The following is a 23,406-nucleotide window of genomic DNA, read 5'->3' as shown; positions in this document are numbered from 1 at the left end:
TGTTCACATATAAAAATAACTCCCAGGTTTTCTGAAGCTAAATCAGTGATTTGGGTATCTCTGTGTCATTGCAAGGAAACAATCATATATAATTTGCTTTCCTATTAGTTAACTGTTATTTATGATTTGCTTTTCAAGAAAAGAGAACATGTTCCAAATACCAATATGCAAAACAGAAATAAGATACATAAAACATTATGTAAAATTAATGAACATGGCTACCACATAACATGCAGCCCTTTAAGGGCATCACATTTGTCTCTCCATGAACTTTAGTTTTATTAAAGTTCACTAGGCTTCCTAAGAAGCTGTGCTCTTTTTAAAAGATAGTGCTGCAGGCAGTGTACATCAAACTACTTAAATATGAATTGGAGTATGTGAGAATAAAAGGGGTGTGTGGAGTGGAGGTGCTTTGTCAAAGCACTGAGATCGGCTAACCACTTTGGATAGCCCACTTGCCTTTTTGGTTGGAATGAGGTGGCACAGCCATTTTGCTCCATTTGGAAATGAGGCCACTACACTTTGTCAGAGCACTTTTAGAAGGTGCTTGAGCATAGCTTTGAATGCCATTTTGAAGCTCTTCATACCCCTAGAGAATAATTTCTAGAACTTTTAAGTTATTTCCATGTTACATTAACTAAAATAATCCTAATTTCAAATGGTGCATCTTCTTGTGAGAATATATATGATCCCTATTTATTTATTTTTTTACAGTTGCTGGGTTTGTACATTTAAATGCACACAGAAGCATTTGTAGGTAAAAGAATGATTCTTGGAAATCATCATAAAGCTGTCCTAAGACTGATAAGCAAGATTTGATTTGCTGCTTTGAAATATTGTATCAGACTGACCTCTTGGTATATCTCTTATTTCCTCCTCAAAATAAAGAATAATGCACTTGATTAGGGATGAGAAACAAAATACAGAAACTCAGCTAGTTGGATATGCTTCTTGTGCTAGAGGGCTTATTTGTATGGACAGCAGTCATGTCCAGATTCAATAAGTAAAGCTGATTGATTGATTGATTGATTGATTGATTGATTGAATTTTGCCAGTGCCCATCTCCCCACAAAGGAGGGACTCTGGGCTGTTTACAACAACGGTAAAAGCATCTATTATAAACACAATAAATATCAAATACAGTATAATAATATAAACCATAAATATAGTATAAAATCCACATGACAATAATAGTTATAATACCACTCACATACATCTAAAGGGCCATTTTAGGGCACCAGCCATTTACAGGAGTGATTATTTCCCTCCTTGACCCAGGCAAGGTGGCAAAACCAGGTCTTCAGTTGTTTTCTAAAGGCCACAAGAGATGGAATCTATCTTATCTCTGGGGGAAGGATGTTCCAAAGGGCAGGGGCCACTGCAGAGAAGGCCTGCTCCCTGGACCCTGCCAGATGGAATTCTCTTACAGACGGGGTCCGTAACATGCCCTCCCTGCATGATCGGGTGGGACGGGTTGATGTGCAGTGGGGATGAGACGGTCCCTCGGGTACCCTGGACCCATGCCTAATGTTTTCCCATCTCTTTTATTTTGTTCCCCTGATGGGAAATACTGTTTTAACCTCTCTAGCTTTGCATTGTTAGGGAATTTCTGGCAAACAAGAAATTGCCTTACATATTTTGAAATGTATATTTTCTGTCTAACTAATTAGTACATTGCATGGGGAAATTTTCAGGTTCTTTTTATTAATTCTTCACTGTAGGAGACAGCAATGAAGGTGAAAAATTGTCTTCTCTCAAGAAAAAAAAGAGAAAAAGAAACATTTTGAGAACTCCAGATGTGAGTAATTTAGCTACAATTAAGCAATTTTAAGTAAATAAAACATTACTCTTTGGGACTTCTAAATAGATGTTCATTCATTCATTCTTTCTTAGATTAGTGACTGTGACTTTGAATCACCAATTCATGCTGTCAAGAAACGGAAGCGTCCACTCATTGCAGTAAGTTTCTTCTCTGAATAGTGTAGAAAGAATGTACCTAAAACATGTGTCGCTCAACTTGGCTTGAATAAGCATATCTAAGTAAAATTTTATGTTGTCCATCAGCATGGCAGGATTGCTTAGTTTGCTAACATAGGAGAAGAATTTCTTTTTAATTTAAGTTTTTAAGTAAAAGGTCTGGTAATGTTCAAATGAGAGCCAATTTGGTGTATTGGTTAAAGTCAGCAGACTAGAAACTGGGAGACTGGGAGTTCTAGTCCTGCCTTAGGCACAAAGCTAGTCATTCTCTCAGCCCTAGGAAGAAGATAAACCATTTCTAAAATGTTGCCACAAAAACTGCATGGATTTGTCCAGGAGGCACCTCCCATGAAGGCACCTCCCCTCCCCCCATCACATATCTGTCTACTCTAACAGTAAAATATTTTTTTTATTTTGCAATAATAATATTGTAATACTGTTCACAATATTGGAAAACTGAAAGCTATTTTATACCACATCAGGCCATTGGTCTAAATCCCTCATTATTATACACACTGACTAGTGACGTTAGCTTGTTTCAGCAAAAACAACCGTCTTATTTTTCAAGTTTAATAAATTTGTTATGGCATAAGCTTATTTTATAAGATGTATCATTTGTGATTTATGCATATATGAATGTGTGAATGCATATACACACACACATCCACATACACTCACATATACTATACAAACATTTATACATGCAGAGAAAAAGGGGTTAGTAGTAAAGGCAGTAGAACATAGAACTACACTCTATGGCAATTTGTAAAATGGTTCGTCATAGCAATTGTAATTATTCTGTGTAACAGGGTTGTCTTCTCATTGGATGGAATACTTTATCAGTAGTAGTAGGACAACAACCCATTATTGCTATTCAGACTCAAAGGAACAGATGAACTTAACTGTCCATACATTTACAGTATGTATTTAAAGATATTTTAGGCTGCTTTTAACTATGCGATCTCAGGTAATTTATATAATAAACATCCAATAAAGTGATAGAATAACAGAAATCAGTACAGTTGCTGAACAAATCGTAAACTTCCAAACAAGAGAGTGCTAAAATAAGTTAAAAATTCTTCACACTAAAACTCGACTCAAGCCAAAGAAAAATTCAGCCCTAAGTGGCCTGTAACAGTAGTGGGATTTCAAGAGATACGAGAAGACTCTGTCCCTTCTTCATCTAGCTAACCCCATTTTGTAGCAGACAAATAAGAAATCCTTGTGTTATCGACCATAAAATACAGTGTCATGAGTGCCGTTGAGCTAAAGTCATCAGCGCAATGGCACACATGACAATGACAAGGAAATAGGTGAAGGGGTACAAGTTAAGTAGCCATCAACCCACAACGACTAACGGCTAACAAACAATAGCTAAACGGATCACGGAGCCACCCAAGCCATCAGCGGCAATACAACGGGGATCGCCCAGCTGAAAGCAATCAGCAGAAGAATGGAAACCTGATGATGGGCGATCCCGGAAACCCTCACCCACCGGCAGGGCAACGCATGGGACAAAGGGGGGTGACGTGACCGTGAGCGAGGGGGCGCTGACCGGCGCGGGGTATTTAAACCCCGCACCGGCGCGCTCCTGTCACTCTCAGCTTTTTTCTACCAACGCTGTACCTGCCCTGCAATAAACCAGAGCCTGATTCGCAAACCAGTGTCTGAATGTTATTCAGAGGTAGGCAGCGCATGACATAAAGCTGAGAGTCATAAACTCAGCCTCGCCGAGCCCCACCGGACGACAACGAGCCGCGGGAGGAGTAGACGGCAAGAAGACCAGCAAGATGAGGCCGGAACGGCGCGGGCAAGGAGGGCGAGCCGCGCGGCAAGAGACAGAGGAGGACCGACCAAGGCCAGAGGCACCGCGGACTCCCGGAGCCATGGACGCCCACCCCACCCGACCCGAGCCTCAGCTCCAACCCCAAGGGGAGATGGCGACGGAGGCAACCCGACCGCGGGAGGGAGCAGCACGACTTCCGAAACCAGCGGAGGACCCCGCGCTCCACATCGCACCCCAGCAACGGGCGTGGAGCGACAGCCCCACGGCGCTCAACACGGAGGAGGACGACGGAGACACCCATCAGACGGCGGAGGAAGCGGACCCGCGGCAGAGGGACGATGAACCCCGCCGGCAACCCACCCCCGAGGACGCGCCAACGGAACCGGCCCTAGCGGCGGCGCGGGCTGTGGACGAGGAGGCACGAGCTGAACTCGCGGCCATGCGGGCTCAACTGACGGAACTCCGGACCATGCTCCAGGCGCTTATGCCCCCCGCGCCACCCGACGTCCCCGCACAAGCCCACACCCCGAGCGAAGCACCGAACCCACACGGGCCAGCGGAGAGCCAGCAGACGGCACAGGCGGCCGACACCACACCCCGGGAAGCGAGAGGCGGGGCCGCACAAAACGCCCGGGCCCCAAAGGACTTCCCCATCTTCTTCGATGGGACCCCCACAAAACTCTCGTTTTTCGTGACCAACGCTAGGGAGTTCATGGGGAGGCACGGACACTCCTATGACTCCGAGGCCGACAAGATCGCCGCCGTGGCGATCAAACTCCAAGACAGGGCGGCGGACTGGTACGTCCAACTGTACGAGTCCAGCTCCCCCGCCCTCGCCACCTTCCCTGCTTTCATCAAAGAGATGAAAAACTACTTCGAAGACCCCCTAGCCAAAGTACGGGCGAAAAGCGCACTCCAAAGACTTAAACAGGGCACACGCACGGTCCCTGACTACGCCCTGGAGTTCAAAGCCCTCGCGGGGAAGGTCAGCGACTGGTCCGAGACCACCCTGCTGGAAATCTTCAAAAGGGGGCTCAACCGCGACGTTCTCCAATGGGCCCTCTACCGCGACGACCCAGAAACGTTACACGGGTGGATCCACCTCGCGGGGAAAGCCGAACACGCGCACCGCACCTTCCTCATGACAACCACGGAAGACACAAACTATGCCGGGAAAAAGGTACCCGCACCACACGGGGGGATGGCCGGCCCCATATACCCAAAAAAGAAGTTCAACCGGGAGCCCTGCGGGAGGTGTGGCAAATTAGGGCACAAGACGGCGGATTGCTTCGCCAACCGACCGCCGACCAGCGCGCCCAAGCCCACCCCGAAAATTAGCCCCAAACCACCCAACCCGGGGCCGCCTCCTCACCGCCGAATGACCGTGGCCACAGCGACACCGGAAGAGGGCTGGGACGCTTACTGGGGGGAAGAGGACAATACCGACCCCGACCAGCCGGCGGAAAATGCTCCCCACCTGCTCTGAGACGCGTGGCGAGGCAGGCGGTGGGACAGCAACGCGGACCACCTCAACGAAACGACAAAAGCTCCGTAATATTGGCAGCAATTCAACTCTCTGCCGGCAACGGAGCCACCACGGCCGCGGCACTAGTGGACTCGGGGTGCTCAAAAAACCTCATCCACCCCGACCTAGTCGCCAAACTCGACCTCCGCTGCTTCCCCCTCCCCACGCCGCTGGCATTCCACCAGCTGGACGGCTCTACAGCGGGAGGGAAACCAGCCACGCTACAAACCGAGCCGGTCACCCTGCAAATGGGCACTCACACCGAGCGCACATCGTTCGTAGTCACGCACATCGGACGGCCCATTGCAGTCCTGGGGATGCCATGGCTCGCGACAAACAACCCGCGGATCAACTGGGCGACCCGCACCTTCACATTCGGCGACGGCGAGTATCGAGCACCAGTACCAGCTGGCAAAAGCAACCCCACGGTAGGACGAGCGGAGGCGACCACACAAGACAACGCCGCTACCACAGCAGACCTACCAGAACAATACGCCGACTTCTCCGAGGTCTTCGGAGAGGCAGAGGCTGACCAACTACCCCCCCACCGCAAGATGGATTGCCGGATCGACCTACTGCCCGACGTCCCCTTACCTCGACCAAAGATCTATTCGATGACCCCGAAGGAGATGGCAACCCTCCGGGAGTTCATCGATAAAAACCTAGACAGGGGATTCATAGAGCCAGCATGCTCACCGGTCGGAGCCCCCGTCTTATTCCGGGAGAAGAAAGACGGGACCCTACGGCTCTGCACCGACTACCGGGGCCTAAACGCGGCTTCCCTGTCCAACAAATACCCCTTACCCCTGGTGAAGGACATGCTCGCCCACCTGTCCACGGGCAAAGTCTTTTCCAAATTGGACCTTCGCGAGGCGTACTATCGCATCCGAATCAGGGAGGGGGACGAATGGAAGACGGCGTTTAACTGCCCCCTAGGCGCTTTCCAGTACATGGTACTGCCCTTCGGACTCGCGGGGGCCCCTGGGGTGTTCATGCAGCTCATCAATGAGGTACTGCATGAACATCTGTTTAAAGGGGTCCTGGTCTACATCGACGACGTCCTTATTTACACAAAAACGCACGAGGAACATGTAACCCTAGTCAGGCAAGTCCTCGACAAGCTCAGAAGGGCGCAGCTCTATGCAAAGCCTACAAAGTGCGAGTTTCACAAAGAGCGCCTAGACTATCTGGGGTATCGAATCTCCGGGGACGGCATCGAAATGGACCCCGCAAAAGTCGAAGCGGTGCTAAACTGGGAGCGGCCCCGCAACAGACGGCAACTACAGAGCTTCCTGGGATTCGCGAATTTCTACAGGTCATTCGCCCGGGGGTTCGCTGAGATAGCCCTCCCCTTAACGGACCTCCTCAAAACCAAAGGGGTGGGGGACACCCGACGCGCCAAGAACCCAGGCACAGTGCTGAATTGGACTCCCGCGTGCCAGACCGCATTCGACAAGCTGAAAGCGCTGTTCACTACGGAGCCAATCCTCGCGCACCCGGACCCAGAACGGCCGTTCGTGGTCCAAGCCGACGCCTCAGACTTCTCCCTGGGAGCCATCCTGCTACAGAAAGACCCCACGGGACTCCTGAAACCATGCGCCTACCTGTCAAGGAAGTTCTCCGAGACAGAGAGGCGATGGCACGTCTGGGAGAAAGAAGCCTTCGCGGTGAAATCGGCACTAGAGACATGGCGACACCTACTCGAGGGAGCCACCCAACCATTCGAGGTCTGGACGGACCACCGGAACCTCGAGGCCCTACGAACGCCTAGACGCCTTAGCCCAAAACAGGTCCGATGGGCCCAATTCTTCAGCCGCTTTGATTTCCAGCTGAAGTTCATGCCGGGCAAGAAGAACTTCCTGGCCGACGCCCTCTCCCGACTGCCTCAAGACGAAGAGCCCGCCCCAGACACCATTGGGACGGTCCTATCCGCCTCGCAACTGGGGATGGCCGTGACCACCCGAAGCGGCGCACGGAGGCAGCTCGACTCTACGGCGCAGCCGACGGCGGGACAACCGGCGACGGAAAGAAGCCAACCGCAACTACCAGGGGGAATGCGCACGGACCTCGCCGCCGCCCTCAAAACCGACCCCTGGCTCCTGGCAAACCCCGACAAGGTAACGATGGCGCAAGACCTGGCATGGGGGGAAGGCAGAATCTACGTCCCGGACTCGCAACGCCAGGCGATCTTGCATAGGTCACACGACGCCAAGCAAGCGGGACACTTTGGGTTCCTCAAGACCCTACACCTAACACGGCGTCAATTCTGGTGGCCCGTGCTCAGGCGAGACGTAAAAACCTACGTGGCGTCCTGCCCAACGTGCGCTAGGGTCAAACGGGCACCAGGCAAACCCGCGGGGCTATTGCAACGGGTGGCAGAACCCTCCCGCCCATGGGAGGAAATCTCTATGGATTTTATAGTGGACCTCCCACCCAGCCAGAAGAAAACGGCCATTTGGGTGGTGAAGGACTACTTCTCAAAGCAGGCCCACTTCATCCCCTGCACGTCGGTCCCATCCTCACAACAGCTAGCCAAACTCTTCCTCATCCACGTGTACAGGCTACACGGATGTCCCGCACGGGTGGTGACCGACAGGGGCACACAGTTCACCTCCAAATTCTGGCGGGCCTTCCTGAAGCTGACGGGGACCCAACAGGCCCTATCTACGGCTTGGCACCCTCAGACGGACGGAGCCACTGAGGTTCTTAATGCCACCTTAGAGCAATTTATACGATCATATACTAACTACCACCAAGACGACTGGGCTGAACTGCTCCCGTTCGCCGAAGTCGCATACAACAACGCCGTCCACACGAGCACGGGGAAAACTCCGTTCGAAGTAGTCTCGGGGCGCGACTTCGTCCCCATACCGGAGCTACCTCAACCCCCGGAACCCCAGGTGGACGCTAGCGACTGGGGACGGAAGATCGCGGAAGCATGGCCAGTAATCACGGCGGCGCTGAAGGAGGCACAGGCTGCCTACAAAGAGCAGGCCGACAAGCACCGGCGCCAACAACCGACGTTCCAGGCGGGGGATATGGCCTATCTATCCACCAAGTTCCTAAAGTCAACCCAACCCTCGAAAAAACTGGGGCCTAAGTACATCGGGCCGTTCCGAGTCACGCAAATAGTGAACCCGGTAGCAATACGCCTGGACCTGCCACACAACCTCCGGAGACTCCACCCGGTGTTCCACACCAGCCTCCTAAAACCGGCAACCACCTCCCGATGGCACCCAAGCACGCCACAGCCCGCACCGCTAATGATCGACGGGCAGCACCACTTCGAGATAAGGGACATTCTCGACTCCCGCAAGCAACGAGGAACTCTACACTATCTGGTCAGGTGGAAACACTTCCCCCACCCGGAATGGGTGGCGGCGCACAACGTTAACGCGCCTGACCTGACCAGAGCATTTCACCGGGCATACCCCGACAAACCGCAACCAAGGTCAGCAAAACCAAACACCCCCCCCGCAGGCCCCCCCCCGCCTCCCGTGCCCCAAGGGAAAGGGCCCCCCCCAAGCCCGCGACTTGGGTGGACCTTCCCCCCCCCGGGACTCACTCCCCCCGCCCCGGGCCCACGGGGTGGTGACAAACGATCGCCAGCACCCTCCCCCCGCCCCCCGGCCGCGGGGGAGTGGCAAGCAAGTCAACAGGGCAACCTGGGGGCAACGCCCAGGAGACACAACAAAGGCGACGCACTCTAAATAAGAAAAGAAGGGCCCTACCTGGAGCTGAGAAGCACCCGACCAGCCACGCCTCTCGCCTCGCCGAACTGAGCCAAACAAACAGGGTGTGGCTGGAGCATGCGCACGCCAGGTCAGGACCCGAGCATGCGCACCATGGACACACCCTGGGAAGGCACGTGGCAGAGGGAGGAGCAAAGGGAGGGGCGACAACTACTCCGGCGGGAACTTTGAAAAAAAAAAAAAAAAATGTGGCGTTTTGACAGCTCCACGGGGAAAACCCAGAAAACCGGGGGAGAACACTATTCGAAAAGGGGGCAGTATGTCATGAGTGCCGTTGAGCTAAAGTCATCAGCGCAATGGCACACATGACAATGACAAGGAAATAGGTGAAGGGGTACAAGTTAAGTAGCCATCAACCCACAACGACTAACGGCTAACAAACAATAGCTAAACGGATCACGGAGCCACCCAAGCCATCAGCGGCAATACAACGGGGATCGCCCAGCTGAAAGCAATCAGCAGAAGAATGGAAACCTGATGATGGGCGATCCCGGAAACCCTCACCCACCGGCAGGGCAACGCATGGGACAAAGGGGGGTGACGTGACCGTGAGCGAGGGGGCGCTGACCGGCGCGGGGTATTTAAACCCCGCACCGGCGCGCTCCTGTCACTCTCAGCTTTTTTCTACCAACGCTGTACCTGCCCTGCAATAAACCAGAGCCTGATTCGCAAACCAGTGTCTGAATGTTATTCAGAGGTAGGCAGCGCATGACATACAGGGAGTTAAGGGGGTAAAGGCAACTCTTAAAATAACTGAGACCCAAACCACTCAAGACTTGAAAAATCAAAGGAATATATGGTATACATTGGGCCTGGAAACCAGTTCACTTTCCACAGTGCTACTGGGGCAATATCAGTGCCCTGTATGGGAGGCTTTTGGGCCACACCTGCTGATGCCATTTGTTATGAGTGCAAAGCATGATGCCTTAACTATCGACTGTTGGGAAATTCAGTGTGCTAAAGCAGGGTTCCTCAACCTTGGCAACTCTAAGCTGTGCGGACTTCAACTCCCAGAATTCCCCAGCTAGCAAAGCTTAGAGTTGCCAAGGTTGAGGAACCCTGTGCTAAAGAGCTCCAAAGATGTAAGCAATTACTGAAAAGAACAGTAAATGAGATGGCAAATGTATTCCTCCCTCCCTCCCGTTTTTAAAGCCTTGCACAGCGAGTGGCACATTTCCTAAAACCTTCCTATCATCTCTTTCAGCTTTCAGTACGAGGGAGAATACAGGCTTGGAGACATGAAAAAGCTATTTTTTAAAATAATTTTTTATTAAAAGGTTTTACAAAGATTTAAAAACTACCAAAACATAGAAGATGAAAAAGAAAAAGATTATAAAAGGGTAAAAGAAAAAGTGAAGGATAACAAGCAAGAAAAAGAAAGATAGCTAAAGAAGCAACTTCCAATCTTTTTAGCAATAGTTACAAACATAGCAATTTCCATCTCCACCCTCCCATGTTGCATATCATAGTTCCCTTCTTCCCATAAACAAACCTTTTTAATCAGTAAGTCCCAAAATCGGCAGTTCATTTTTATCTATTTTCAGCAAAAAGTCTATAAAGGGTTTCCAGTCTTTTATAAAAGTAATTGTAGCTCCCTCCTTGATCAAACAAGTCAATTTAACCATTTCTGCACACTCAGCCATCTTCACAATCCGTTCCTCCATTATGGGCATTTCTATAGTTTTCAATCTTTGTGCATATAATAACCTCGCTGCAGTTACCATATATAAAACCAATCGTCCATGAGCCTCTTCTAGTTGAGAGTCCATAAGTCCTAATAAGAAAAGTTCTGGTTTCGTCTGACTGTTAATTTTTAAAACTCTCTGCATCACTATATGTATTTGTAATGAAAAAGCTGATTTTGATGTTATTTTTAATCAATGACTGTGTTACATTTTAGTCAGATGTCTCTAGTGATGAAAGCATAGATTTGGCCAAGAAATCAAACCCAGTGTCGCGTGGCCGAAAGAGCTGCACCAAGAAGCCAGTTAAAGATATGAAAAGGCAGAAGGGAGGGGACAAAGCTGCGATCAAGGTAAGGATGTTACTATCAGTGGGAATAACTTGTCTGGTCCGACATGCACACAGCGTGACTTACTGGTTGGAAACTCCTCTGCCATCAAAGTGACCCGGTATTGGGCTAAAGCTATATACATTTTATATTTTATTAAATGTTTTTAATTGTTTAGATTTTAATTAATAGCTCCCCCTTTCTACTTCCTGCATTTCTGACATGAAACGAGATGAGACTTGTCTGGTGTGAATATGTTTTTCTCACTATAATCTTGCCTTTGAACTGATAACGCTAGAAATCCTCCAGAATTCTGCAGGATTCAGAATGAACATAATTTCTTTAGAAAGAGTCCTTTTGTCTAAAGTTATTTTGGTGATTGAGGCAGCAAACAAATAATAAATAAATTTATACCAAATGTACAATCAAGAAAAAGTTATTCCCAGTCAGGCAAATCAAGCCCTAAAAAATTAACGAACTAACATTTTAAACATTATGCATAATAAAAGCATGAGAAAGGAAATTCTGACCTGGTCGTTTTTAATACAAATAGAGTAAGCCATCATCTGAGTCAAATTTCCCAGGTGGCTGCACTTTTGGGAAAAAACAGAAAACTGTAGCTTTGCCCATTTATTGATCGCACCTGAACATTCTCGGCAGTTAACATATTTATATAGCAAACAACTGTCTAGTTGGTTTTGTATAGCATAACAGTATAGTGTATTTTAAACAGTCAGAATCCTGTTCTCCTTTTGGTAAATATAAATTTCTATTTCAGTAATTTAAAACCTTGACACCTGGAGGTGAAGCACTTTAGCAGACTTAGAGGATCCCAAGAATGGTCCATGAATCAGCTGCTAGAATTTAAGAACAGCCTCATTTGTAATTTGCTGTAAGCTCTTTGGAAACAGATCCTTAGTTCCAGCTAATGTATTTTTTGGCCAGCCTGCCATTATTGAAATTTATAGCTTTCTGTTAAGTGGGTTTTATGTTTCAGTTCTAAAGTGAATTCTTTGAAATGGAATTGTATCCAGAACTCTCTTTTGCATCATGTAGAATGCAGCCAAGCATTTCATAGATGACGAGGCAGAACTTTCTGAAGAAGGAGCTGAGGAAATTTCATCTGATGAAAGTATAAGTTCAGACAATGAATTTAGTCCCTCCCTTGTTCAGTTTCTTAATGATGAGACACAGATTGCTCAGGATTTAAATGGTATGTAGTGAAAATCTTTTTTTTTACCCCAATCAATTGATACTCTCTTTGAACTTATTCGTGTCTTTTCATGGTCCAACAAGTAACTTTCTTAGATATGAATAACATATTTCCATTTCTGCTCCTGGCTTTTAATTTTGAAACAGCAGTGTCTGTGTGTTGCGGGGGGCGGGGTGGATGTTAAAGTTCCCATTACATTCTTGCTAATTCCTCTCCCCAACACCTAAATATGCGACTTTCCTTGGAAAGAAACTGCTGTTGGTCTGCTAGAAGTTCCCCTTCCAGAGTAACTATAAGCCCATGGAGATACGTGTATAAAAGGAATTATAATGGGTCCATAAGCAAACCTTTCTATAGGTTACAGCTTTTATATGACAAAAATACCAAGTGGAGATTCCTTCCACCTTGAGAGAAAGACAAGACTGAAGATCGAGTGTGGTTTCAATTACTTTTCTGTCTGTCCTTTTTCTTTCTCTACACAGAATCTGAGATGCAGGCAGTTTATCTGAAATCTGTACGTAGTCCAGCTGTTGGCAACAAGTACAAGATGGTGCATAAAGGATACAGTCCAATGGCTGTTTTCTCACAGGTAACAAGTCAAACAAAGAAAGTGGTACTGTAATAAATGGAACCAAATCACTGATTGGTCTGAATCTGCAAATGCTTTGAAATGCCTATGTATCATTGTATTGTAAGGAACATTTTCATGGTGGTTTACCTAATAGAAAACAGAAACGTTCCAAATACAACAATCACAAGTGAGAATGTTTTAAGGAGATTTTTACAGTCCTACCTGAGCTGGCAAAACTTGGCAATAGTAAGTAATACCTTTATTATCATACATCTAGACTACCTCATGGGGCTTTAAAGATTACTTGGAAGCTACAGCAGGTACGAAACAGAGTGACCAGGCTGATCTTCAGTTTTTCCTTTTTAATAAATTTACAGACATTTCTAAAATTCTGTTTTCACTTTGTCATTATGGGGTACTGAGTGTAGAGTAATGAGAAAAAAAATGAATTTGAATGATTGTCGTATCAGGCTGGAACATAACAAAATTTTAAAAAGTGAAGGGGGTCTGAATACTTTCCGAATGCACTGTGTACGAAGTAAAATCTTTGACCATACTCTCGATGACTTCATGGACACATCCTTAGCCCTGGGATTTCCTGGTGATCTCCCATCCAATTATTAATTGGGTTTCACTCTGCTTCAGTTTGTGAAATCAGACAATTTAATTCCTGCTGTTTTTGGACACGAATACATATAGAGAAATATGAATAGCTAAAAGTGAGCATGATCACAAGAACTAGATAAAAGCACATGGAAGCACATAAGCACTTGGAAAAATAGTTCTTTGCAAGCTGTCAAAAGGTCAACAAAATGGGAGCTATGCAAGAGCATTCCATCACTGAGACACAGCTACGAAGAAGATAGGCCAGGCACCAAGAGAAGGTTTTATATTGAAGATTTTAATATACTTTTAGATACATATTCAATTAGGCAGGTTTTAAAGTATCTTGAACCTATGTTGTAAAGGTTTTTAAGTGCTAAAACTCTGAACTGGGATCAGTAGTGGTCAGAGACCCAGTGTCATGAGTGCCGTTGAGCTGAAGACATCAGCGCAATGGCACACATGACAATAACAAGGAAACAGGGGAAGGGGCTCAAGATAAGCAGCCATCAACTCACAAAGACGAAAGAACAAGATACAATGGCTAAACGGATCGCGAGGCACACCCAAGCTGTTAGCGCTAGCGCAACGGAGATCGCCCAGCTGACAGCAATCACCGGAGGAATAAGGAAACCGATGATGGGCGATCCCGGAGCGCCAGCGGGGCCTCGCAACCCCTCACCTACCGGCAAGACAGCATGTTGGACAAAGGGGGGGTGACGTAACCTCGAGTGAGGGGGCGCTGACCGGCGCAGGGTATTTAAACCCCGCACCGGCGCGCTCCTGTCACTCTCAGCTTTTTTCTACCACTGTATCTACACTACGAATAAACCAGAGCCTGCTTCAACGGAATCAGTGTCTGTGTGTTACTCGGAGGTAGGCAGCGCATGACACCCAGTATGACTAGCATATTACTGATAATGTCTAATAACATTTCATTTTGCTCCTCTCTTTTATGAGACATAGCTATTTGTCAGGATTTGTCCTGCTTCTTCTCAGATTCCAGAGCAAGATGAATGCTACGTAGAGGATAGTTTCTGTGTTGAGGACAATGAAGAAGGTAACCCCAGAAGTAGTTCCAATGAAGAAGAAATGTGCATCAATTTTGACCTTTTAGGGGAAGAAAGTTTTGTGAATGGGAAAAAACAATACCAGACCCGGCACAGGAAAAAACTGAAAGAGGGCCATGTGAAACAGAAAACAGGAACTCCATTGGTGCCAAAGAGATTAACTTGGGTTCGGATTCTTAACAGATCTAGTGAAGATGAGGGAACTGATAAAAAGGAAGAACTGATGGAGTCACGAGTCAGTGCTAAAGCTGATAAGGATTCTAATGTTACTTCCTTAACTATGGATCAGACTCTGCACCAAAAATTGTCAGTTCCAGAACTTAAAAGCTGCCAACCGCAAGAAAGCCATGCCCAGGTATGCTTGGAACAGTTGGATTTTCATCCTCAAAGCAAAGATCAGTGCAAATCAGAGCTTCTGGGTGGACAGTTCCAGACTATGCTGAAGGTAGGGCTGTTTTTTTAATTACTGCTTTTTCTGTGGCAATGCTTAGAATAATGGAACTAAGGAGTCAGGAGAAACCTTTAAAAAGTGATTGGTTTAAGCCCTTGCCACATTTCTCTTGAGAATCTTCAGTAAAAGATTTCATAGACCCTCGCAGTCGCTAATTCTGACATATTATTAGTATGTTGTGTTAGTCCATTTAGTCTATCTACTCATTTTGCAATAAGTCAGGCCCAGCCTTGACTGCTATAGTCAATGCTAGACAACACTCTAAGAAGAAATTAAAACAGGTTCACAGAATGGCAACAAAGTTGCTCAAGGAACTAGAAACCAAGAGCTACAGGGAGAGAATGACGGATCTAGATAAGTTTAGCTTGGAGAAGAGATGACTAAGGAGGGATATAACAGCACCCTTCAGGTACCTGAAAGTGTGTCACAAAAATGAAGATCAAGAATTATTTTCTCTGGTTCCAGAATGCAGAACATAGAATAATGGATTTAAATTACAGGAAGGCAAATTCCAAATGAAGTAGGGAAAACTTTCTAACAGTAAGACTCCAGCAGAGAAACGATTACCCAAACAGGTGGTGGACTGTTCTTTATTGGCTTTGTTCAAGCAGGAGCTAGAAGGCCCCTTCCAACCATATGGTTCTATGAGACTAAAGAAGTGTGCACACTGTAAAAATATTGACATTTAACAGAAGGGACGCGGTGGCGCTGCGGGTTAAACCGCTGAGCTGTCGATCGGAAGGTCGGCGGTTCGAAACCGCGCGGCGGGGTGAGCTCCCGTTGCTCGTCCCAGCTCCTGCACACCAAGCAGTTCGAAAACATGCAAATGTGAGTAGATTAATTGGTACCGCTTCGGCGGGAAGGTAACGGCGTTCCGTGAGTCATGCTGGCCACATGACCCGGAAGTGTCCTATGGATAACGCCGGCTCCAAGGCTTTGAAACGGAGATGAGCACCGCCCCCTAGAGTCGGACACGACTGGACTTTACGTCAAGGGAAACCTTTACCTTTAACAGAAGGAACATATATGTACATAAAACTTTAAATGGAGAATGACTAAGCTTTTCTTCTGTAGCAATATTAGAAGATAGCCATCCTAAATTAAAAATGGCATTTTTCCATTCTTCCAGCAAATATTTTTCCCAATGATGTCTCTTTAATTAGAAATTGTAATCTGTATTTTCTGTGTACCTGCAGGCAGTAGGTACTTTGACTGACACAGTACAAATACTAAAAGACCATCCCCCAATTTCTTTAGATATTTGCTGTTCTAAACCTGCTGAGTGATTTTTGTTGTGATCTTTGCAGCCAGAAACGTCTTCAGAGAACCCTCCTGGACTTCCTTCTTCCTCCAGTGAGCTGTCCTTAAGGAACTCAAAGAACCAAGCGCCTCTCTGCATTCTGGTGGATAACCATGAGATCTCCTCCGGGCCAGAAGTCATTTCAACCCTGAAAACTGTTCATGGAGTCAAGGTTCAGATTTGTTCTCTGGGTTCCTGCGATTATATTGTCAGCAACCGTCTGGCAGTGGAAAGGAAGTGTCAGACAGAATTAGTGAACAATACACATCGGAGTAAAATGGTCCAGAGAATACAACAGCTGAAGAGCAAGTTTGATCGGATCTGTATAATTGTGGAGAAGGAAAGAACTAGGACAGGTTGGTATCTTGGCCTAGTAGGTCTCCCTCTGGGACTCAGCTGTTCTTCAGGTACAGTTTTTAGCTTTGCTGGTTATGAGATTAATTGCTAAATAGGAAAAAAGCCGTACCTCAAGAGGGTGCTTCCTGAATGGGAGACTAGAAAGAGAGTTACAAACTGGGAAGGAGCAAGAGAATTACATCAGGGTCCTGCCTCTTTGGGAGATGAGCAGGTCATGGATCAGAAGAAAGACTTTATCACCTTTGGAGGATTTTGTTCCTAGAGGCATGCCTTGCCCCATCATTCCTGACATTTTGCAAGACTGTGAAAACAATTTTATCCAGACTTTCAAAGTTTAATGAGGACTAGTATATCCTCCCAGGATGCTTAGTTCTGTGCCTCTGTTTGTTCTACTCACCTTCCTTTCAGCTGAAGATTTTGACTTTCATCTATTTACTTGTATTTTACCTTACTCTACCATTATTGTATTCCTTACCTTGTATTGTTTCTATTATTTGTTACATATCTTACATTATATTTTACTACTTGTAGACACACACACACACACACACACACACACAGTGTGTGTGTGTGTGTGTGTGTGTGTGTGTGTGTGTGTGCGCGTGTATGTAGGTTTTATCTCACTGATTTTCTGAGCTTTTGGCTGTAATTTGATTTGATTTGATTTTGGTCTGAGCTGCTGTGGTTTCTTCTTTTGTATATATTTGCTCACCTGTGGTTTGCTCAACTCAGGTGTTATGTATTGATGTGACAAACTGACTGTAAACTAATCACAGGAACTGGGTTTGCACAGAAGACTAGGCTAAAATGTCATTAGCTTGTTTGTGTGTCCGTGTGTCGTGCCAGTGTGAGAAATGTGGATGGTGAGTTTTTGTGTTTCAACCTTTCAGGAGAAGTGTGGAGGGTATTCCACAGAACCAAGCCCTATGATGGGATGTTATCCGCGTTCAGTCAGGCAGGAATCAAAGTGCTCTTCAGTGCCTGCCAAGTGGAAACGGCGAACTTGCTAAAGGAACTAGCTTTGGTGGAACAGCGGAAGAACGCAGCCATCCATGTGCCAACAGAAGTCGAGGGACCCAGACAAGATGTTTTCCATTTCTATTTGAGCATTCCCTGTGTCAGCTACACTCTGGCTCTGGCCTTGTGCCACCATTTTGATTCTCTGAAAGAGATGGCGAACAGGTACAGTTCCCCTTTGATTGTTCTGAGCTGGACCATTTGTTGGTTAAAAGCAGATCGATTGGTTACGGTGGGCTACATTTTGTTCTGTCTTTTTTGAATCTGAAAATTTTATCGAGCTGTCATGGTAAAAGCCATCTCTCCTTTGGTGCTTTACTGTAAATCAAACCAGAAACTTCTAATCCGACAGCCGATGATTCATCCAGTGATAATGCATTAGGAACTGTTGTATTGTTCAAAAAAAGGTTTAAAGTCACTGTCTTTATTCAGAAAGTTTAGTTGGGTATTCTCACATATATCGTTAGTTTTCATACAGTAGATCAGAGAGATTGTATGTCATTCATTTTGATGTTGTTTTGTACAGTGCTTATATGTTTTTAGCCATCCAGAGTCACTATGGCAGGATGGGTGGCCACGTAAATTAAATCAATAAAGGTAGCCACGAGAATGTATAGGACCCGAATATTTAAGCCAACAACACAGCCAGGTATTGCCATTATGACCTCCATGTGAACCTTTCTGATTGTTCTGTCTTTTCCAGTAGTTTTCCTATTCTTCCTGCTTGTGTTATTGATGAAGGCTACTGACTACAACTGATGCCTTAATGAGAAGCATTCCTTTCCTTCTTCCTTTCCAGTACTCCAAGTGAGATGGCAGGCCGCACTCAGGTCAATCTGCAGAAAGCAGAGGAGGTCTACCGCTACATCCACTACACCTTTGATACTCAGATGCTGCCCATGATTGTCACATGACCCCCTACGAATCAAAGTGGGGCATCCCTTTTAAACAGAAGCACTTTATTATTACTTTCATTCAGTGTAAGATATGTAAATAAAATTTCAAACAAACTGAGTTTCTGTATTGCAAGATGTCCTGTTCCTCTATAGAAATCAGGCAATAGTAAATGTGTCCTCCTTCCTTAGGTTACTACTTACTCCATAGGTATGCTTATGAAGGAAGGCTCTTAAGTAGATGAAGAAATCCTTTCTGCTTTCTCTTACTTCTGAAGGCAGCTATTTTTCTCAATTAAAGGATAAAGGTTTGATGCTATGAAAACCACCCGTGTAGTCTTCCTGTTCTGTAGATACTTGGAGAGGGAGATGTTAAAAGAAAGAGGGATTGAAAGGATTTGTCAGATGCACAGAACTGTCTTCTGCATAGGGGTGTGTATTAGGGTCTGTGCAAAGTATTCTAAGGAAGTGCTTCACAAAGCACATTAACGTCAGTAAAGCATTCCTCAAAATGCTAAAGCAGCCATTTGGTTTGGAAAGCTGTGGAGACAACCAAGAAAAGCCTTTAAAGCAGCTGTTCTGACCCTTCTGGAAGATGTAGTTGTTTAATGCTTTGAGCAAGGTTGCTTCACTCATGTGTGTTGCAAAGGACCTCTTTCAATTGCCTTGTTCATCTGTAATCTGCATCGCATGGACACAAAAAGGTTTATTTTAAACTTGGAATTAAACAGCTTCATTCAGAATTTCTTTGGAAATATTTTGAATGTTCCAGTGGAACAAACTTCAGACTCTGTTGAATTATCTTTATAAGAGTATGAGTTCCCTTGCTTTTCCCCCAAAGCTACAAAAATAGATAGGGTTGTAGTCAATGCTATCAGTCACCCTAAATCAGCAAAATTGGCCAAGTAGAATTTTTTTAAAAAGATTAGATAAGAAACTACACTCAGCAATGAATCAGTAAGAATAGACCAACATATCCCATGAACCGAACAGCCAAAATATACTTATCTGGTTGTAATGGTCAACAAACCTTGGGACCCTCACCTCCAAAAGGGACTGGGGATTAGAAAGCCAACTAAATCTAGACAGTCTGTTTTTAGTTCTGGACAAGGTTGTGCTGCCTCAAACAGAGCTGGCTGCCATGGCCTCAGGGCCAGGCTCCAAGATGTGGGTGGAGCAGGTCCTGCCAGGTGTTACATTAGCAGATACCCTTCCTTGGCCAGCGTGGGTTCCAAGAACCAGGGAGGAATACCGCCCCCCCCACTTGAGAGTCCTAGACCCTGTCAAAATAAGTACCTCCTGAGTAAACAACAGCTAGCTGACCCTGCAAGCAACCTGGTGCCCCAATATTGGCAACTGCTGAGCAAGAGGAGAGTCAGCTGCACACACTTGGCAGGGAAAGGATTTAAACTGCTCACGGACCACCTCCCATTACTGGAAGCCACTTCAGCATCTGGCTATGTAATCCACATTTTGTTGCTCCCGACTCCTGCTACTTTTTCAACCTCAGCATGTTCTTGACCAAGTCTCTGGTTTTTCTCTCTGCGCTTTCCAAGACATTGGGCGTTTTTGATTACGGACTTGACCTGGCTTACATCTACTCTTCAGCCTCCAGTAAGCTGTTGTGCACACAGTCTTCATTCGACTTCCCAATTCTACTCCTGTCATCTCCCGTATCCTGTCACTCCCATCTTCTTACACTTGTCCTCTTCTTGTGCCTCTTCCCCCTGCTTCTCCAGCCAAGACTCTTCACAAGCCTCGCTGCAAATGTAGCACTCTAGCTGCCTGTATCAGCACACTCCTCGCACCTCGCTGCTTCCCACTGTTGCATCTTCTATCAGACTTTCTCCTCAGCGTGTTTGTTCCCCAGCACCTCTGCAAGCCTTGCACACCATCACTTGCACTGCGCCTGGATCTAGCCTGCTGATTTCATGGGCATTTGCCTCCTCCACTGAAACCAGCACATGGAACTGGCTTGCTGGACTCATGGCTCCTACTTGAACAGCAGATGGAAGCCATGCAGCTAGTCCTCGGTTAATGACCACTCATTCAGCCACTGCTTGAAGTTATGACGGTGTGAAATGAGTGGTGGTTATGACTAAGTTCCGGCTGTTCCAGCATCCCCGCAGTCATGTGATCACGATCTGGACACTCGGCAACCTGCTCACATTTAGGACAGTTGCAGTGTCCCACAGTCACGTGATCACGATTTGTTAGCTTCCCTGCCAGCTTTCCACAAGCAAAGTCAATAGGGAAGCCGGCTGGGAAGGTCGCAAGTTGTTAATTCTCCCCCACCCGTGCACCCCCCAGGCCCCTCTGTGCTCGCACCACACCTCACTGGCCACCCACACACCCTCTCACATCCCAAGCCACACTGTGCTTGCGCCGCACCTCCATGGCCACATACACCTTCCCTGGCCACTTGCACACCCTCCCCCACCTGGCAGCAGCCACCTGAAGCCCCATTGCACTCACACTGCACCTGCCTAGCCACCCATGCACTCCCTCCCTTTCCCATCCAGCAGCAGCCAAGACCTGCAACTTCCTGTCAGCTTCCCCACTGAGATGCTTGCTTTATGATCCATGACCTTGCTTAAGGACAGCAATGGGGATTAACGTCGCTAAGCAATGTGGTCACATGATGCCTCAGTTAATGATGGCATCACTTAACAACAAATTTTCCAGTCCCTATTGTGGTTGTAAATCGAGGACTAACAGGGGTGATAAAGGTTTTTAAACAATATTTTGTGTGCCCGTTTTGCCTATTACTGAATCGACAGCCATTGTGCCCATCATCCATGCTCTTGTAATTTCTCATCTGGCCTGCAACTTACTCTACATAGGGTTGCCCTTGAAGACCATTTGAAGCTTCATCTGGTACAGCATGCAATAGGCTGTAGCTATGAATGCACCTAGATTTGCCCATGTCACACTGCTAACGGGAGCTGCATTTGCAATTCAAGGTGCTGATTGTCACCTTGGAAGCTCAGGGTTTGGGTATCTCTTATAGTCTCCCTTCTCCAGGTTGACTGCTCATCCAGAGAGAACTGGCAGGAAAGCTTTAGGAGTCCCTCCATCAAGAGAATGCAATGGTTGAGCCTTCTCAGTGACTCCCACCCTTCTGTGGAGCAACTTGCCCCCTGAAGATTCAGACAATTCCATGTTGGGCTTCCAAATCTGAATCTGAAAATAAATAGAATTTTTGGAGGGATGGTGGCTATTTTGAGAAGAAAAATAGAGAATTGTAAGGGGGATGAAAAGCAAGCAGAGGGGGAGGAAAAGATCCTTCCCTCTTAACAAGTCAGAATATTGTTTGGTCTAAGTCAGTGTTTCTCAACCTTAGCAACTTTAAGATGTGTGGAGTTCAACTCCTAGAATTCCCCAGCCAGCATGTCTGGCTGGAGAATTCTGGAAGTCAAAGTTCACATGTCTTAAAGTTGGGAAACACTGGTCTAAGTACACAGGATTATAGATTATGGGAGGTGGGGTGGAGTAGGGATAGACATGTAATAGTTACCTTGCCTTAGTCTCCTCAAGGTCCCTTTGGGTCTATAATCTTGATTCTACCAGCAGTAGCATCCAAAATGATTCTCCGATGTTGGACATGTGCTCTTATCTCTTATGCTCACCCATCTCCTCCTCTCAGAATGGATCCTGTGCCTGCTGTTTAATTAACTAATGCATTTGGCTTTGGCAATGTTTAAAAACAAAATAATCACAGCAGGCTAGAATATCTGAAACAATGTACAATCCTGCATTTGTCCCTGGTTTTTTGTTCTGAGCTTGGACAAAAACTCTCATAAAGGATTCTTTATTCTCAGTACAGACCTCTTGAGGAACACATTGTAAACTCATTATTTTGCATATTCTTCCTTCCAAGGTCTCTTTCCAGTGTGTGAAGAGCTAACCATCAAAGTGTCTTATTGAAATTCTCATTAAGATAACATTTGGAGGAATGGAAAAGATAGAACAGAGAAATTAGGAAACCACAAGCAATTTTCTCAATAAGTAAAAACTAATTGGGCTGTGCAGCTGGTCTGCTACATAGTTTGGAGAAAGCTGCTTCTAACTTGTGTTATTCAATCCCTTAGGTTTTTAAAAACTGAAGAGATTTTACTGTGAGAAATGCTTAGAAGCAATCTGTAATTACCTGGTTACTGAACTATTACGGCCATTAATAGTAAATATTGCTAGCTCAGCCAGAACTTGCTCCAAAAGCGATGAAGGACTATTTTTCTTTGAAGTTCTTAAATTGCACATCTGTTGGTTTGGGAATGTGAGCAAGAATGCAGTGTTACTAATCTCTTAATGAGCTCTTTAAAAGATCTTGCACATTTAGTGTGAAAATCAGAGGACAATAGGCATATTGAAATGAACCCTTACAGCCATATCTGCTATCAGAAACCTGAAAAGACAATCTCAGTTGTGGTTAAGATAAATGCAGATGCTGTTACTCCCCATTTTCAGGTCTTCCCACTGAATGGTGAAGGTCTTTTCAAGGAACTGTTCAGTGGAAATGTAGGAATGATATGCATAGGTACCAATTCCCACATCATTTACTCCATACATAGGAAAGCAAGTCCCTGCATGAGGCTTCTGTGCCCTGGGAATAGGTAGTACATTGATCTAATCTTGCTCCGCTCCCCAGTGCTTAATTTCATTAGCAGTTTAACTTTGTTCTAAGTGCCAAAGTTCAACCATCTCACAAAGACTAAGTCTTCATCCAAGCAGATCAATTAATGGCTTAGATTCTTAACCAAGATGTATATTCATAAGAGTATTAATGCCAAATCAACAATTAAATTTTCAAATGTTCTCATGGCAGGATAGGTACTAAGTGGCTAACTCAACATACTGCTTTACCTTCCTGTCATTTTGTT

General features: G+C 46.1%; 1 protein-coding gene across 1 annotated transcript in view; it reads left to right on the top strand.

Moving 5' to 3' along the window:
• FANCM (FA complementation group M) overlaps nt 1-18,647 on the top strand; it is a 50,899-nt gene extending 32,252 nt beyond the window's left edge. Inside the window, exons 15-23 of the mRNA XM_063289093.1 lie at nt 1,722-1,798; nt 1,894-1,959; nt 10,941-11,075; nt 12,108-12,264; nt 12,747-12,853; nt 14,438-14,953; nt 16,267-16,615; nt 17,507-17,798; nt 18,433-18,647. Of these exons, the coding sequence (XP_063145163.1) occupies nt 1,722-1,798; nt 1,894-1,959; nt 10,941-11,075; nt 12,108-12,264; nt 12,747-12,853; nt 14,438-14,953; nt 16,267-16,615; nt 17,507-17,798; nt 18,433-18,547 (1,814 nt within the window). The 3' untranslated portion in view covers nt 18,548-18,647. The remainder of the gene's footprint in view (nt 1-1,721; nt 1,799-1,893; nt 1,960-10,940; nt 11,076-12,107; nt 12,265-12,746; nt 12,854-14,437; nt 14,954-16,266; nt 16,616-17,506; nt 17,799-18,432) is intronic.
• Nucleotides 18,648-23,406: the final 4,759 nt, after the last annotated feature.

The sequence above is a fragment of the Candoia aspera genome, chromosome 1, assembly GCF_035149785.1.
Source record: "Candoia aspera isolate rCanAsp1 chromosome 1, rCanAsp1.hap2, whole genome shotgun sequence".
NCBI lineage: Eukaryota > Metazoa > Chordata > Lepidosauria > Squamata > Boidae > Candoia > Candoia aspera.
This window is presented reverse-complemented; position numbering and strand designations above follow the sequence as displayed.